General features: G+C 29.0%; 1 protein-coding gene across 1 annotated transcript in view; it reads right to left on the minus strand.

Annotated features, from left to right (window-relative positions):
• Positions 1-20,306, minus strand: part of LOC113547765 (protein dead ringer homolog) — a 68,075-nt gene that overhangs the window by 17,840 nt on the left and 29,929 nt on the right. Inside the window, exon 4 of the mRNA XM_026948248.1 lies at positions 14,521-14,593. Within this exon, the coding sequence (XP_026804049.1) occupies positions 14,521-14,593 (73 nt within the window). The remainder of the gene's footprint in view (positions 1-14,520; positions 14,594-20,306) is intronic.

Consider the following 20,306-nt stretch of genomic DNA (forward strand, 5'->3'; position numbering starts at 1 on the left):
GTATATACAGGTAATAACACATGTATACATTCACACGACATTAAAAGTGATATTTACGCGTTGGATACGTTATATACATGTATATATATATATATATATATATATATATATTCATATATCTTATTCTAATGATGAAATGATTATTATAATGTGTATATATATATATATATACGGGAACGATTGGTTATGTTATATCATGGTGTTATTACTATATTTTATCATTCTTATCTGTATCACAGTGTTATTATAAACGCTCTCCCCTCTTCCGCCTGCTAAGCAAATAAATTGAAAGAGAATCGATATTTTTTTTCCTATATACCTATAACGCTTTATTTACGTACCTATATAATATATATTATATTGTTATACAATTATTATTCAAACGTAAATAATAATAAACTCACACCAAAAACGAAATCCATTTTCAAGGCTAAATAAATAATAATCGACTACATTGAGATAATAATATAATAACACGATACCCATAGTCTTTATCTATGTACGTATATAATATATTACTTAACTGTAGATGTACCTCTATACCGGACCCGGGGTCGTATGTAAGCATACGCGTAGATCATCATATCTGTGGCGGGTTTCTAAGATTTTTACTGACGTATATTAATACATGTTCCTTATCGAATAAACATCCAAGTCATGGATTTGATATATTATTATAATTTTTTAACGTTTAACATAACTAGGTAATTATTATAGTAGAAAATATTGAAACAATTTTCTTTTTTTAGTCAAAACATTTCCTTGTTCTCTATAAACCTCGATATAAATAATTTTTGAACAGACAAATAGACAATCTTAAAATGTTTATATTAGACTACTTATTACTGGTTGTGTCATATATAAATACTATATAAATAATTCCTATTATATTGTGAATAAAAAAAAATAAAATAAATAATTTACACGAATAACTGATACGGTCTCTTAGCATTGCAGAAATATTGTTAAAAATATAATAACATTTGCATTTTTATAAGGTATTATAATAATATTATTGGATGATATGCGTTGTGTTATATATTGCAGCTAGTTTATAAACCACTAGGCAAAAATCATTACCAAAAACCTTGGCCGTCTGGGTTTTGGCATCAACAAACACCACCGGTCTCGCTGCAGCAATACAAAAAAAAATGTGTTGGCCACGTGTTCTGTCGTACGAGACGGATACATTTGATTTTAATACGCATTATCATTAGTCTGGTTCCGAGTCGACGATTACAGTGTAAGCTGGGCGTAAGCGCGGCTAACGCCATTAGCGATTTTCACGGAGTCATATACGAAACAAAAACCGATTTTTAAACACAAATATATTTCGTCGTTTTGGTACCTTATAAATACTGTCTGTAACACTTCCGCATATTATGCGCCCAGTAGTCTAGTAAATCATTCGATAAAATCCTTAAATTTAATGTACTGATATACTATATTATGTGTTTGTTATATTTTTGATGACGTCAAATTTAATTGGCTTGTTTGTACAAGAGTGAACGAGCCATGGATTACCGTCATAAAATATATAATGTATTCGCGAAATTCGCGTAAATCTTATAATTATATGTGTATGTTTTAATGATTTTGGATTATTTTGTGTTTAAATAAAAAAACGAAGTTTAAAGGCATTTTCATTGTTACGATATGAGTAGATACCTACTAATAGTTATAGGTATACCATAAAATATTAGCTAGTTATTTCGTCGTTTTAAATATTAAAATAACTAATGCAAAATATTATAAAACCACTAAGACGTTTTTAATTTACAAAACAGTTATTTCTAAGGTGTGTTTTCACTAGGCCATGGTCGTGAACTTATATCATTCGATCGGACCATAGGAGTGAATGGAGTGATTCGATGGCCGTATAAAATCAAATCAGATGATCATTTCGGTATGAACACTGTGAACGACATTCGGCCGGCCGGCCGGCAACAGTTACAGTGATTCAATCACGTTTGCGGCCTGATGTAATCACTGCGTATATAAATATTAACTTTATATCTGTATTATACTTAATAGCTACTATCTGTGTATGTTTTGTATTATTGCAAGATTACATTATTCACAACGGTATGCATTATAATGGCAGTGTGTTTTTGTATTATTATTTTTGTACATACATCAATTTATTTTCGTTTTCATATTCGATAAATAAGCTATTAACAATATTTCGAAACGGTGACGGCCGGTATTATGATTTTTCAATTTAATATACAGATGGCAAGATGAAATATAACATATATTATATTGTACTGATGTGTTAACTATTTTTCACTTCTAATTCCAATATACGATTCGAACGCAGTTTTAATATTATCGCATTCGACATTATAATTATTATTATTTTAACTCGATACATTAAACGTTTAAAAACTCAATTCCTTGTGTATTTTATCACAATAAATTATAACCGTATTAAATGTAATCCTGTGTTTAATATTAAACACGGCAACGTTGACGCAGGTATCATATCGCATCATAAAGGAACCCTGGAGAGATCGTAATTGCCCGCATATCGAGAAAGATAAAAGGTTTTTGATTTATTGGCTAAACTGTGTTTTTATTATACCCGTGCGCATAATATTATTATATTATTATGTATAAAAGCGGATCGTTCTCGATTTTATTATTACTATGTTTTTAATCAAATCGAAAATTTTTTATACCGACGTGGGACTCGACTCGGACTCTCTCTAACTGTAATATTATTATATTATTACGTTTGGTGGTGCGCCGTCATATACACGTTTCTGTACGCGTCCCGCTCTGTCTCGCTCTCTTATTATTATTTTTTAATTTTTTTTTATTCACCACGCGTATATCGACCGTACCGAATCACCAAGAGCTTATACATATATCATACGTGTGTAGTCGTGTACTATACCATAGAGACCGAGAAAATACTTACAACAATTATAATATTTTAATCGCTGTACAATAAACACTGAAGCAGTTGGCACACGTTTATATCTATGTATATACCTACATAATATTTTATACAACCTATATATAAGGTATATAGGTATATACACAGCGCAAACACACATAAATAAATGTTATTATAATACGAGTACGTCGTTGAAACAGAAATGATATTGCAGGGATGATTATATTTTATTATTATTTGAAGGTCTTGAAGTTAATTGCTATTTATTATTAATATAGTTTTAGTTTTCAAGCAAATTATCATAAATACACGTTGTTTGGAAATTATAATCATAATATTATTGTGAAATCACAGATTACAAATTTAATATGATGTTTTAGTTGCCTGTGCTAGAGATACCTATACCTAGGTTTACACATTTTATTTTATTACCTATCATCGTTTGTCTCGACCGTATAATGTCTTACCTACCTACCCCAAATTATATACATAGGCCTATTACATTTTGCAGAGTCATCAGTCATCTGGTTTTTCTTTTTTCTTTTATGATCTGAAACCAATTATTTTGTTGATTGCGCGTTTTATATCTCGAGTTTGAAAATTTTGAACAATTGTGCAAAAATATAATAATAATAGTAAAAAAATAACTTAATGCCCAGTTAAAAATCTGAACCGTCAGTCGTCGTGGTATAACGCGGACGAATAATTTTATGACTTAGGAAATATCGTTTGCCGCGCTGCACTATATAGCAGCTGTATTACATGTTGAGAGGGCCACCGTGCACGCAGAGAGCCTCTCCGGTGATTTAAACGACATGTTTCTGATAATCGTATAATCTAAAAATATTATTAATCTACGACGTTTAATAGCAAACATAAAAAAATGAGTCTGACCGGGGGAGAGAGAGTGTAAGCCGCCGACAAGCTATTAAAAACAGTTTTATTGCCGGGGTTAAAATATATATATATATTTACGAGAAACACAAATTGTAATACAAGTATTATTAACGCCCGGCCATTGTGGTTTACTGCTGGACGAAAAAAAATTCGGTATTTACTCTCGAATATTGCGGATACGATGTTTTATGTTCTGCGAACGAGTTGTGTATGAGCTCTTTTGTCGGCGAATTTCCGAATATTGCGATGCGATACGGAGGACGGAAAAATGCAATACTACACATTTACACACTCGAGAAGTTTGTTTTGTTTTGTGTAAAAAATAATTTATTTGATATTACGGTTCTCACTATATAACATGTGCTCAATTTTTTGCAAGGGGGTGTTGTAGTTATGCCCGACATACGCTCCACAGGATATTAAATAAAATATAACACGAGTGTTCTATATACTGGTCACCCATCCAATAATGATTTTTTAACCAACGTTAAAACTTTGAACGGAATGCGCGCTTTTGTCTATAAATCACTTACAGTTGTAATGTCAACGCCTAAAAATACATCATTGACAACGATTTGTTATATCCAATGCGATTTTTATGTGGGTTGATTGACCGACATATTATTACAAACATCCTACATAGTTCGATATATTATATAATTTATATAAGAGCTGTATAATACTATTAACGACATAAAACTGTATAAAAGTAATATTTTATAAAATGTATTTTTAAGATTATTGCTTTTTAATTTTCACGCATTTTATATGTATAGAATTACTCACTATAAAATATTTGAAAAAAAAAATAAATTATGTTGATTCGAACTTAAATATAATATTATGGTATTCCATAATATACAAAAAAAATAATAATACCTATTAGTAGTAATACGTAGTGACTAATTTCAGTTGTGATGGTAGTTTTGTATCAGCTGATCATATTTTTATCGTTTTATTCAATAGAATAATTTAAATATCAATTTATTAAAATAATGTAAAATAACCAAATAGGTAATTTTAAATGGGGATAATGTTATGAAATTGGTATATGAATGTATGATGATAAAATTTACATTTTTACACGATACATATTTTATTAAGGGATGAATTTTTTATGCATAGGATTATTGTATATTTTGATTAAAATAAAATAATGATTTTTTATCTTCAATTTATCATACTAAAATATATAATTAAATAAATTATAAACGTATTTACGAAAAAAAAAATATTTTAAATTATAATATAAGATACATACGTGAATGTTTGTAATTCACATACTTTCATACTTAACTTTATGTAGCAGACAAGATATTATACATTCTTGCGTTATACTAATATATATACATACTATGCGCTAATGCAATATAATATTATATATACTATATAATGTCAATTATTATATTATCGCAGGACGCAGGTCAAAATGTTTTTTCACCACATAAAAAACACGACAATATATCAAAATACCGACGGGCTACATTGTGCAAACGTAGCCATTGCGTTTTGTCGTGAATACTTGTAGTTATAATATTATTGCTTTTATAATAATCTGCGAACTCGGCCGTAATAATTATTTGTCAAGTGCTTTACTCGCAGAGAACAACGAAAACCGTTCAACATGCTAACCGCTAAACCACGCTATAATCATGTATAGCCGACGACAACGTCACTGTATACATAACAATAATATATATTAATATCATAATAACAACAGTAAATAGTAATAATATACAAAATACATGCGCCAATTCCGTCATTAATTTATTTACAATACAGACACGTTTTATTATTTAGCTCTTAAAAAGTAAAATGTACACCCATACACCTTTTTGTCAACGTATACCTATTATATAATACCTATATATCATCATTGTTTGTTGGAATTTTTTTTTTATTGCTTTTGTACATGACTTTTTGATTTTGGAAATATAATCGAAATACGCACGTTTTACCGATGCGAATATTATACATTGTGAATTATAATGATATACCTATATTATATTTTAAATATATGTTATTATATACTGAAACTGCATTTGTACGCAATATTATGTATAACGTATTATTGTGTGTAAGGTTAGGTAAGATTATCGCCTTATTCCTTATATTGACAATATAATATGTAGGTAAAGTGACAAAAGTTATGTACATATAATCTTACCTATTATGTTCGTGGTGACGTTTGGGTGAATAAGATGTATTGTGATGTATATACAAAAGTAAATCCGAAATCGTATTATTTTTTTCACACATCCGTTATGAAACATATTCTTTATTTTTGATTCATGTTATTCTATAAAGCGGTCACTGTTAAATCCCTATTGACACGACAGTTTATAGATGAAGTGCTATATAATATTGTCCAAGTGTATTATGTGCAATGCTGTAATGTTAATCCACCACGGTGGTATACAATATGTACTGAGTGTTTTATAACAACTATGTGACCATGGCATAGAGATTTAAACATTGGGATACAACAGTGCCGAAACACAATAAGATCCATAGTATATAGGTGCTTAAATCGATAAATACATAATATTACAGTTGAAAATGGTTGATAATAATAGGTATTTCGATGCACACCGTTATTTATTTTATTCAATTTTATTTTGAATTTTATATTAACTGAAAAAATGATAAATTACAACAACTCAGAATAATATTTTATCATGATGAATCAATAAAAATGCATTTAAATATCATAAACCCATTTATCTCAATTATATAATGATAAAAATCTATTAAAATAATAGGTATATTAATAGTATATATACTCGTATTATATTTTAATTTAATTATTAAAAATCTATAACATTACATGTTATTTTAATTTATTTAAGTCAAATCTATAAAAAAAAATTCGATGAATGACTATAAATGCAATTTTTCTTAATTATTCAAATTATTAGACTAACAATTTAACAAGAAAACTCATGAAGTTAAATCAAATTAAGATTTACATTAAAATTGAATTCTACAATAAACACTTTTTTTTTAATTGCTCAATATGAACGAAATTATTAATTAATAGATTTTTTATTGATTTATTTCAATATAATATGTGAATTATTGGACAATAATTGTAAAACCTTAATAAAATTAATGATTTCTAAAAGTCTAAAAACTCAATTTGATACATAATATTTAATGAGTAAATACACTACAGAGTTGAGTATTTAATTTAGTTTATCCTTAGTGATTTCTTTTTATACGATGGATAATTTTTATATAAAACAAGATAACAATTTTACAAAAAAAAAAAAAATTAATAATATGGCAATTTAGATAGCATAATTTTATTGGTATAATAGATATAATATTAAATTTGAGCAAATATACAAGTAAATTCAAATAATTATTTGTTTGACCTACATGATATATTTGAAAGTATTCAACAGGTACTACATGATGCATATAATTTTTATACGAGGTATAATTATTTAGGTATATTTTCGTATTTCGTATATACATTTACTCGTACCTATTTAAACTTATACATATTTAGGGCTGTTATATTTCTATATGAATGTTAATTGTTATTATACCCAAAGCCTAAGCCCTAAATCTTTGAATATAACTTTTCTGTATTTTGTGTAAATAGAATTGAACAAAACGATGTATCTACTTACATAATATATATTATTTTCTAATAAATAATGTAGTAAAAATGTATACAATTTAAGTAATTTGATTAAAAATACACTAAACATTAAATATAGTATCATTATGTATTTGAGTTTCTTCTTCACAAAAGTGATATTACCATCATGTAGAGCACGTTTATAATAATGGTTTCGAAAATACCTGCCAATTTCCTTACTTTTAAAATTCATAACTCATGCCTGCATATTAAACGCATTATAACCGGTCACCAATCGACACATAATAGTGGCAGAGTGGTGTCATGATAAGTGTTTGTGGCTTGCCGGTCTTGGAGGAAGAAAAGAACTAAATTTACGACTTATATTATGAATGTGCGCCCAGTGCCCCAGTGGTTAGAATACAAACGCAGCTATCAAAATTATTCAATTATTAGGTATATAGAATATTATCGTATCGTAATATTCATATTTTATAATATGTGTACGACATTAAGATCTATCATCGCATTACAAACAATACATAATATTATTGTTTATACTTCAGTCACTGTTGAAATATTCCGTCAAAAAACGATATGCGAGTATTATCAATAATAAAGGCTGTAAAAATCATCTAAGACAATATTTTTAAAATTATTGTACCTTTTGGTTTTAAGTATTGAAGACTGGTGAAAAAGTGATGGTTTTATTCATGTACGTGCATATTACGCGTATCCGTATTTTTAATTTTTATTTATTCGACTGGACTAGGTAATAGTGAGGTCACATACGCACTCGCGTGCGCACAACGCACGAGCGCCCGCACATACGTACACACATTGGATATAATACAGGTTGGATGCCAAATGAGGAGGATTGATGACGACGTCAGGGTAGACGAGAGTGATCGAATGATCCGAAATCACGACCCTACTGATTGATGGGAATAATATCCAAGACCGGCGATAATTATTTTTGGAAAATAAAAAATTCTACTATTGTAATTAATTATTCGAAATATAATGCGCCGCGAGCCTCCGGCCACAATCGGATCACACTAAAGACTAACAATAATTCAAGCCACGACCGCTCAGACATAGGGTGTGCTCAAAGTGCATGAATAATTTTATATATATATGCGTGAATCGTATAACTGTATAAGAAGTGTGTTTAGGTATTAAATAGTAGTTTCGTTTGTCTCTTATTATTATCGAAAGTTTTATCGTGTTACTTATTCCTTTTCCCTTATAATGTTATAATAATATTGTGTCATAACTACTACTTATTGAGATATTATTATTTTACATTTTTAATGAGGACTTTCCCCTCCCGTCATTCGTCTATAATATACATTATCGTGCAGCAATATTTATATTATATTCACTTCACTACAGCTGTGCCCCGCGACAAAACATAAGAAAATATCACGCCGACACGCCACCATATACTACAGGCACTTTATGTGTATAATAGTTACTAGTTGTAGTACCTATTTATAATAACGACATATTAGTTCTGCTTAATTTTAGTGCGGTTACAATGTATACTTTCAATCGCTAAACACCTAGTTGCGGAATAATTATGTATAATATAATATATAGGCATCTAAAACTTTACAAAATATACGTTTATACAGAATATATGGATACATAAAAATATTGCACGGAGGACATCGTTAGATATAACAGCATGACGTCTTGAAAAAAATAAGCTGTTTGATCGTTTAATTTCAAAACAATAATAATATTATTGATTAATATATTTTTGACGTGTATAATAAAAGTTTCAGTGTTGATTTATTCTTTAAAACAACATATGCCGATGATTATGAGATATCTAACTAATACTATTAAAACCCGCAATAACAACATTTACGATAATTATTATTGATGAAATATTGTACATACTTGCATAGGTATATAATATTATCAAACTGTACGGAAACGTTATGAGGGAACACCCTGTACACTCGACGAAAACAAAATCGAAAATCCTCAATGCTACAGATGAATTATACAGCCGAAGGCCGATTCACAAGTATTAAACGCTATTCGTACAGATATATAATATTTTTATAATCGCGGTGTCTTTTGATATTGACTGGAAAACGCAATAAAAAATCGGCCGTGATGGAGAAATATTATTATTATAAACGGCGTCACTGCAGTATAGTGTATATTCACGTACATACGGAACACACACGCACACGCACACTAATACAACATACATATAGATAGTAAAAAATAATATTACTAATATTACTGATGATGTAATTACGAAGGTGGATGCCCATATCGGATTTAACAATGTATGCGCTTGGATGGTTGTTCCTTATCGTGGGGGAATATACTATAATATATACGTAAGAACACAAGAGAAGAGAAAATAAGAAAAAAATTAAACCTTTAAAAATAATAATAACGTCCATTTGCATTTGGAAATTAAAAATTATACATAATTATTTGGTTACGGTTCAGAATAATATTATATGGGTATGTATAATAATATAATACATTACGTATTATTATAATGGTGAAGACCCAGTCACAGTAATATGCCCATCAATATATATTATAATATTGTATGGCGACGATCGATTTGGAACGAGAAATGAAGATATATATTATATAATATATATTATTAGAAAATGTTGTGTATAATATTATAGGCGGTATGTGTAACCATTATTATTGCAGCTACCGCCGCCGTTGCCGTTTTGGGACGACCACTGTTTGAACTAATTACAATAATCGCTTATGACTTTCCTACTTGACGTATTTATTATTATTATTATTATTATTAAGGGGCATGGTGTACTTATTATTATAATCGATTTCCATACAGACAATGAACACTCAGCATCAGTAAGTACTTGTACGCGCCTATAAATATTATAAGACTGTATTTATTGACGGCGATCATTAGGTATTATACACTATTGTAATAATATGTCACTAAATGCTTTGACTCCGAATATGGTTATACGTTTGTATGGCTGTACGTACCTAACCAACTACCTATAAATTAATAGGTGTGTCAAACTAACAAGTCGAAAATAAAATATTACCTTTGTAAATACATATAATATACAGTTCAAAGTCATGACGAATTCATCGAATAATCAAGAATAACATTTATTATATTGAATTATTTTGCATTAGTTTAATATTTTGTGCTTAAATCTATTAAATTTCTAACCACATTTAACAAAATAAGAAAATTTAGGTACGAAAATATTTCACCATTTCAATATAAATTATAAAATGAACTAGTATAATACTACGATATAAGATTACCACATAATTTTCTCATACGTTAGAGTTTTAAAGAATTTTACATTAAAATAAGTACGGTAGTTATTAAATTATCTATTTAAAAAAGTCACATTTTCAAAAACACAATAATACATTATAGGAATACATAGTGCATGTATTTAGAAAATATAATAATCACATACGTGGATTATTTGCTAACGGAATAAGTGTGCAAACGAATGACCACAGTATGTTTTTGTTATCATAAAACAATAAAGTTTGTACATGATATGAAGTATACACAGCTAATTACACGCTTAATAAATACTGTTATCAGTAATCACTTATCAGCGTTTGCATTCAGTGTTAATAGTCGTCCAATGCATATTATCAAGTCTCAATAAATGTTACCGACCACCGTGTATTTCACAATTTATTATTATTATTATTATTATTATAACTAAAGAACGATTGCAACTGAATATTGATTATTATTACTATTTGTAATGGTTATGTAGATATATAAGTGTAAAATATAAACTTGAATATTAGTTTCAGCGTGTTGTACATTGTTGTGGTTTAAAAGCAATAAAATTTTACACTATAGTTCATAAAAAAATCTGATAAATATTAGTCATTGTTTAACTATATATCCAACTACCATTTCACATTCAAACCAAACATAAAATATATCTCTTTTCTTAGAAATAATTACAATGTGTTAATATTTTTATCATTATTTTTAACATAATATAATATTAAATACTAATATATATGTACACACACATATTATATTATTATATTATATATTTATATACTATATATCCGTTAAAATGTACAAATGGTAAATTATTACTTATAACTATTATAAGGTATAATAAACTATTTGAGGTGGGTATCTTTTTCCAAGGTAAATTCAATACTTAAAAATGTTTTATCTATAGAACGCAATACATACGTAAATACCTAGGCATCAATTGTTTACTATTATCAGAGTTTAATGAAATTATAATACAAATTGTGACCGTTATATACGTAGCGTTATTATACTAAACTATTCGCAGGTTCGGTAACCCTGACCGAATACACCCTTCATAATTCTGTCTTATTATACTTAAGAAGTTATCACTTTTTCAAAAATAAATACCAAAATTATTAACTTTGTCGTATTTACGAATAAAATAATGAAAAATGTTAAATTACATTGTTTCCATATAAATATAATAATGTTACATAACAGGTGTTTCGTAGATATAAGGCTACAAAAATAATGATATTATTTTTAAATAAAAAATTACCATTTTGCATGTACGTATAGTTGAAATACATATACATTTTGTTTAGAAAATAACACAACAGGTGAATAGTGTAAATTAATTTATTGTATTTGTGCTAATTACCCATTAACAATTGCCGTTTATTATTACACACCTATGAGATTGTTGCCGGCATTGTGTAGCGACACACATATTTTTTTAAATGAAAATCATTGTACATATTATAATTTTTTCCTTCGGAATATTGCTTTCCCTATCATAAAACTAACATATTACTATTAATATTGTAATGAACTGAAAATTAATATTTACATATGTATAGTTTACCAAATTGCAAAACATCATTAGACGGCATTTGTCGTTATTAGAGAATTCGGGTTTTTTTCCCCATTGCACAGTGATCGGAATAATAAATTAACGAGTGTGCACGTTTATATTCGGTAATTATGATTTTTTTAATAATTATTGTTACGGACACGCCAATGCTTTCGCGTATATGCTATATTAAAATGTTTACATTACGGGTAGGTTCAGGCCGTATAATATAGTTTAGGACACCATGCGGTATTCAATCGCACGAGGTATACTATTGTCAACCTTCGACAATTGTATTTTATTCAATAGGTACGAACAACAAATAAATGTAAAAAAATATATAGCCTGTCACAAAGTCTTACAATTCGATATTAAACCATACAAAACCCACTGATGTAATATAATTTATCAACTATTATACTATTATACGTATATAAATTACGATGATAGTATTAAATAAGTACTAGAGCAAAATTTATAATCGGATTACTTTGTACCACACAAGGATCGGAATTTTAAGATACCTACCTAATGTTATACATTAGTTTAAACTATTTTTTATTTTTCATCACAACTGGGTGTCTGGATTGTAGACTATTAACAAACATGAGAAAAATGTAGAGATGAATTTTCAATGATAAATAAAAAAATTCTAACGTGCTTAAATAAATAATATAATAGCTATAATGTATTACTTTTAAATAAATGTTGTTAATATTAGTTCTGTCATTATTGATTAAAATGAAAATAAATCATGATCCACTATATCTATACTAATATTTACTATACATTCAGTATAAAGTTATTATACTTATTATAGGTACCTACAGTGTAGATATATCTACATATTTAATTTAGCTTGATTTGGTTATATTTTATGATGTTTAACTAAAGTGAAATATTTTGCAACAATGATTAAATTGTTGACATGATTATAAATATTGCAGATGTACATAATTCCTGTCTACATCGTAAAATTTGCAATTAATTCGAAATCAGGTAATGTGGTATGAGAATTTGATCTTTATACGGGTATACGCCCTCTAATATAAAGTGAACAGATTAAAATATGTATTTCACAGCAACAATTTTTAGCTTCGACTTCTGACCTGAGTTTGAAATAAAACCGTCAATTTTAAAGGCATTGTTATAATGGTAAAAAGAAGATCTAACGTAAGATGGAAAAAAAAAAGGCAATAACACAGCCGCTCGATTATTATTACAGACTTGTCAGAAATTGGTATTGTGTTGAATATTTTATATTAGGTTGGCTACGCACAAACCTTATACAGAGACCGAGTCCATTATTATTAAATGAAATAATAAAAATATAACCGATACTTTTTTATAGCCAAATAAAACAAAAACCAAAAAATATAATATATAATACATACATGAGACGTGTTTTATTTGGAACAGACGTGTGGGGGCAATGTATAACCGGGCGGCCGTAAATCTATACGTTTTGGTCGATTTTTTTTAATATCTGATTTTAAACGTCACGTTTACGATTTCGGCAGGACTCTTGAAAATTCGCTTTACAAAGAATCAAGGGATATAAAATACTCTCATGTTTGTTGATTTGAATTTACACAACTTGTTTCTGCACGTGAAGTGTGCACATCCATTTTTATACAAGGCCAAGAATTGAATATTATATTGTTATAATACATATAACATAATATTATTATGTTGTTCGTATTGTTGTAGGTACCTTATTTTTATATTATGTAAATCGCGCAATATTCTTAAAAGGATATTTTCACAAATGCTTTATATTTAATTATAAAACCATATTTTTAATAATAATATAATATCCATCATGCAATTAAAGGTCGTGTACAAATTATATACGAAGTAAACAATACTTGGGCTCTGTTAATGTAAATTAAATAAAATATTAAAATTTTCATTTGTTAATGGTCAAGAATGCTGAAGTTTTATGGCTATATTTTACATGCTATAAATCATCGCTCGCTCGTGTTTAGATCATTTGGAAATATACTTTAATTTAAATAATACATATCAGTTGTTATGGAAACTACGTGGACTTACCATTTGTATTTTTATTTTTTCATTAAAGAACATTATACGAATGGAATTTTTATTTATATTTTTTGCGATAATATTATAGACTAAACTTATAGCATCGTAAAAACATTCATTATATTCCATTTGAGTTATTATTATTATTATTCATAACATTGTACGCAAATCAGTAGTGACATTACCGGTGCTAATCCAGAAACAAAATAATAATAATAAAAACTTGTAATTTCACATACCTTGTTCCTGCATGTAACTAAACAGTGAATCCAGGAAACTGCGTCTGTCTGTCTCGTTGCCCGCAGTATATAGCTGAAAAATATAAAGGTCAATATATAATCAATATTGTGAATATAGCTTTACCATTTTTAACATACATACACTTTTTACGGATATGTACAAAAAATGTATGCTGTGAAATTATTTTTATGTTTTTAAGGTTTGTACCTTTTGGATTTAAAAGTTTTATATAATATATCCAGTAATACTATGTAAAAATAAAAAAATAAGTTGGATAAACTAGTCCTGCAGAAACCTGTGACACATTTACTAATGAGTATAGAATAAGTTTTTGAAAGTACAACGAAATCGAGAGATGATATATTATCATCAAATAATATAGTGAATAATATTATAATCGGGCTCTAAAATTTGTATAGAGATCATGATTAGTGCTACACAGATTAAACTGTAACTACATTAATTTGTGACACAACTTCTAGTTTCTAGAACATCCTCGACAAACCTTATCCTACATGTTTTTTAGTTATGCAGTTTTGTATAGACTATGCGTCCGTGTTTACATAATATAAACATATTTTATGTTAATACATACATAATTTCATTAATCAAGCATAAGTATATTAGATCTATCCAATAAAAATATTTGTAACTATATTAATGAGTGATGATGAAGTATGTGCGTCATAGTTTGTAAAAAAGCATAAATTTATCGAAACTTTTAAACACCGTTATACCAAGAACCATTGGGACATTATTTAAATATACGGCACGAAAATGTAAAAAATATGTTGTACTAGCTCGTTCATCAAACAAATATTATTAAAAACGCAATATTAGGCGAGTATTTTTTTTTTTTCATTGCCTAGGTGACACCTTAATAACACGTTTACTTGGAGCTTGGACAATTGTTCCCACGGCAATTAAACGCTTAAGTATTCATCCGCATGTAAACACCAATGGAGTGTACATAGTTTCTATTTTTTTTCTCTATACAGATAAAAGATATGATGGAATTTGTTTTCGGTCCGTACTGAAACATTCGAAACACTCCACACTCTATAATACGCATTATTATACGTACACGTATATCTCCGTAAACGAACCGCGCTAAACGAAATTAATGGTTTCCGTGTCATTGTTAAATTAATAATTATAATAATAATAAAAAAAATTTTATAATAATAATAATATAAAAAAAAAAAAAAAAAAAAATACGAGACGTAGGATTTTTCCTCTATACGTGCACGAACGCAGACCGGGATCAGTGGTCCTGCGGAGTTCAAGGGGTCTAATGCGCGTCTAATTAATTGGCTTTTCATGGCGTGGTAGTAAAAATAATATTAATTACCGGCCGTTTATCGTATCTGCAGCTATTCGCCTCTTCTATTGTTATTATTTATATTGTGATTATTGTTTAATGGCAGTGATCCCACTGTGATCGAGACCTAATCTCTCGGGCATTACATATTCGGGTAGACGGCGGTGCGCTGTATGGTATACGTATAGGAAGGACGGGCTGTGGTGGTAATTCACCACGAATGACGGGAGGGTGTGTGGGGGGGGCAATCGAGTATTGTTTATTGGTATATATTGTTGTTTATAATATATACATACACATTTTTTGTTATTATTATTTAATTTAGTTTCTCGTTTTTACTATCACAATGTGTATATAATATATATATATTATAATATAGCCTATCGTAACCTATTAACTTGCGCGATAATGTTTGATTCCTGTGTAGACGCGATTCCCGGCCCACGCGTGCACGACCGCCGCGCAGTCACGAACCACTGCAGCAGCAATCGGATGTAATTCGATAATATTATTATACGGCGTTCGAATAATAATAATAATAATAATAATAATTTTATAATCCTGCTGCAATAGACGCGGTCGTTCATCATTTACCCGAGTGCCCGAAACACTGGCCCGTGGCTGTTTTTTGACATTCACCGAACACCGATTTACATATACGAGATATGTATATATATACCTATTTCTACGCAGCAAGACATATATTACGATAATATCAAAAGTACATTATATTCATAATATTGCAATGCTGTCGTCATACTACGGCTAAAACGTATTTACGAGTATTTCGTGAAATACTTGAAACGCACGCTCCTATTAAACGCATCGATTAATGCACAAGTACCATCGGGATTAAAAATTCATTAAAACTATAGTAAAAATAAGACTGTATATGTACATATTATTTAGTCAGTGCGCAAAAAAAAAAAAAATAGGTCGATGAATGTAAAGAGATGATACATCATCATGAGATGAAATCGATATGTAAACGGCGCGTAATCACCAGCATAGTGAGAAAAAATATTGTTACGCCCACTGTGTATTTTTTAAATCGACTCAAACCGCAAGCGTTGAGATTTTAAACGGATTCTACTTCGTATAAAATAATAAATATGTTTTACAATATAGGTGTTAAAAATTGAATAAGCAAAGACCTGAGGTAATATAATAAATATTTTAGGTTTGAGATTAATAAATCCAAAATATTCTGCTGTTTACACTTTATCAATAGGATGTTGATGAATTAATTAACAGTATTAATAAATGCTTATCTATTTGTTTTATTTATTTAAATGTTTCGATAAAAAGAGAAATAATTATACGTAAGTTCATTAAAAAACTAAAAAACCATTGTATATAACTCGCTTAGATGTCCTAACTTTAATACTATTTACACATAATTAATTTAGTGTTGTCTCGCTGCTTACAAACCAGAAATATCAATAAGTCTCTTATGATTTAATAATTAGTATAATCTATTAATAATCTCTTTGATTCGATGTAATTGATATAACAGCATTTAATAAAATAATATGACCGCATCGTAAAGATTATCTTTTTATCAGTTACCTATCACTTTATCAGTTATCGTTATATTGGAGATTGTGAAGACGAATCCACCGAAAGTCCCAGCCACCGTCTCCCCTTAAAAAAAAATATGTAGGTATTGTCAACACACCGTATAGGTGTCAACATTTGGTTAACCACACACATACGCAAGCGCAGTTTTTGTATTCAATGGGTTGCACAAACACCCGGTGGACCGGGTCTTAAAAGATGATGGTCTCGTGAACACGAATAAAAGAACTCGTCGCATAGGTGTAGATTAGTGCGCGTATAACATGTTTTAGGCCCCTCGCTGAGCCTTATTCCGATAATCATTGAACGTATTTAAAAAAATTATTATTATATAAAAATAACAACAATACGTCGCAGGAGGGAAAACGACGAAAAATGTCTCATTAGCGAGGATTGCAGCATTATTATCATATCTCGTCCTTTGTTGTTTCTATTATATTATGGTATAAATATACGCATGAACTGTCTGTTTTCTATAATTTCGGTTTTACTGTCAAAAACTGTTCTACCGTCAATAAATATGAAGTGTGTCACATGGGCCAGTAATAAGTTTTAATTCCAAATAAAATACAGATGCGCTGTTCCAATCGTATTTGGTGTTATTTTTCAAATAAATGATTTGAATTCTTTAGTTAGGTTTGGGTAGATATTACCTACATTTACTGCATTAAACATAGCAACTTATAATACAAAATAGAACTTTTATATTTATAATATACAAAATATGCATCTGTAACAATATGTAGAAAAATAAAAAATAAATTCTAGAAATGAAACAAAAAAGTTATATTGCAGTTAAAAATTACTAAGCAAACAATGTAATCATTTGATTTGTCAAATTTTAATCAACGATATATATATGGATATAATTATTTATTATTACGTTATAACGTTATTTATACGTATACACACGTACTACCTATACCTGCATTAATCATTATGTATATGGATGGTATTTAAAATAAAATTACCAGAACTATATTTCTGTGTCGCGTTTAAAATTGTGTATTAAGTTAAAATATACTTATGTAAATTGTGTATATTAGGTTAGACCGTAAAAGTATAACTATAGTAAATTATATAGGTATTAACTGATATAAATTCAAATGTTCGTCTAACTTTATAATTCATATTAAATAATTATATTATTTTGTGCTAAAATGTATCACGTTATGTACATTTGAAAAAAAATAAGTACTTATATCAGTTGCTAAATTAATTCTTCATGATATACGTAAACTGCGAACACCAGTGTTTACTACGATGTCACCGGTCAAAATTTCCCACAGAAAAACAATTATAAACAACTTAATGCACACGCATGCCCTTTAAAATCGAGACAACATTGGGGTCGACATTGGGGTGAAAGAAAAATCGTTTGACCACCCTATATGATTCAACGATCAATTAAACTTGGTACATAATATACTGTTGTAATAGCTTTTAACTACAGTAATTTATTTACTTCAAAAATCGTATATTGCCGTAATATATCGTTGTTAAGATAATAATTTAGTTTACAACTTAAATTATACTCTATACAAATGTATGAGAGATTCCAAATTAAATTTAGGACGACGTAAAATAATACATTACACATATGTAATTTTCCATTATTTAGATTCAATTCATGACTCGATTAAAATTGAATGCATAGCAATACATAATAGTCAGAAACTAATATTAGTAGCTATAAAAAAATTTAAAATAAAAAACAATCACATAAAAATAAATTTACCTAGACTAATGTTTGAAGTATTTATGTGTTATGACTAATGATCGTCATCGCATTCGTTGTACAAAACAATTTACAGTTTAATTATTTTTATCCGTGCTAACCACCATGTATCCGGTATCTTTTTGTAATAACGTCCATACAGGATATCAGTAGTAAAAATTTAATTTTCCAATTCTATCTTCTCACCAGTAGCCCATACATACCTACATCCCAAACGATTTTCAACAAGCTCTCGAGCGTTTTAAACAATTGTTTCCACACGGTTTTGAATACATCGTTTCTATGGTATAATATATTATATATTCACATAGGGACTTCATTACTTCGGTTTATTTATATGGTTGAAAATACTTAAAATATGCAAGGCATAACATAATAACTGCAGTAGAATATTATAGTCTGAACTCTGGATATAGTTATGGAAAAAATGTCCAAAATGTCCACTTAACTCCTAAACACAATAACTGGCATTTTCCCCATTTGATCGTCGACACATTTTCACGTTATGTTTTCTCACGTCTTAACCGGAACGTAAGTAGATAGGTGCACTTATACACCTATTCGGTGCCTACCTATTCAAAGACGTGAACGGACGATCTATCCTGGTGTGGCTCCGGCACACTTAGACTATAATACGTATCGCCGTGTTGACGACGACGACGACGGCCATGGTGCGCGGTGGCGGTGGTGGTGGTTACGTCTGTATCACGAGCGTAGGTTTTGTGGCCAGATAAAATAATAAACGCATACAAATAATGATTAGCGGCCCGGTGGAGAATACACATATAAACTGGTGTGCGCCTATTTACATGAAAATATGCGCCGGCAGAGAGAAGTTTAATGTTGATTAATAGTGCCGTCCGCAGTATAAAGCATTTAGATAATAATATATAAATTATACTATTATGCGTGTAAGCATGTTCTCTCTATACTCCATGTTTAATGCACCGTATGAAGACGGAAGATGGTCAGAAGTCGGAAAGGAAATCAAACACGACAAGCGGGTGAAGAGTGAAATAAATACGCACTGTACAGGTGTATACCTACAACATTATATGTAATAATATTATTATAATATACGAACTTCGACCACAGTACCGCGTCCGGCACACATTGTATTATAGTCGACAGTCGTGATTGACTCGTTA

Source organism: Rhopalosiphum maidis, chromosome 4, assembly GCF_003676215.2.
Source record: "Rhopalosiphum maidis isolate BTI-1 chromosome 4, ASM367621v3, whole genome shotgun sequence".
In the NCBI taxonomy this organism is placed as follows: domain Eukaryota; kingdom Metazoa; phylum Arthropoda; class Insecta; order Hemiptera; family Aphididae; genus Rhopalosiphum; species Rhopalosiphum maidis.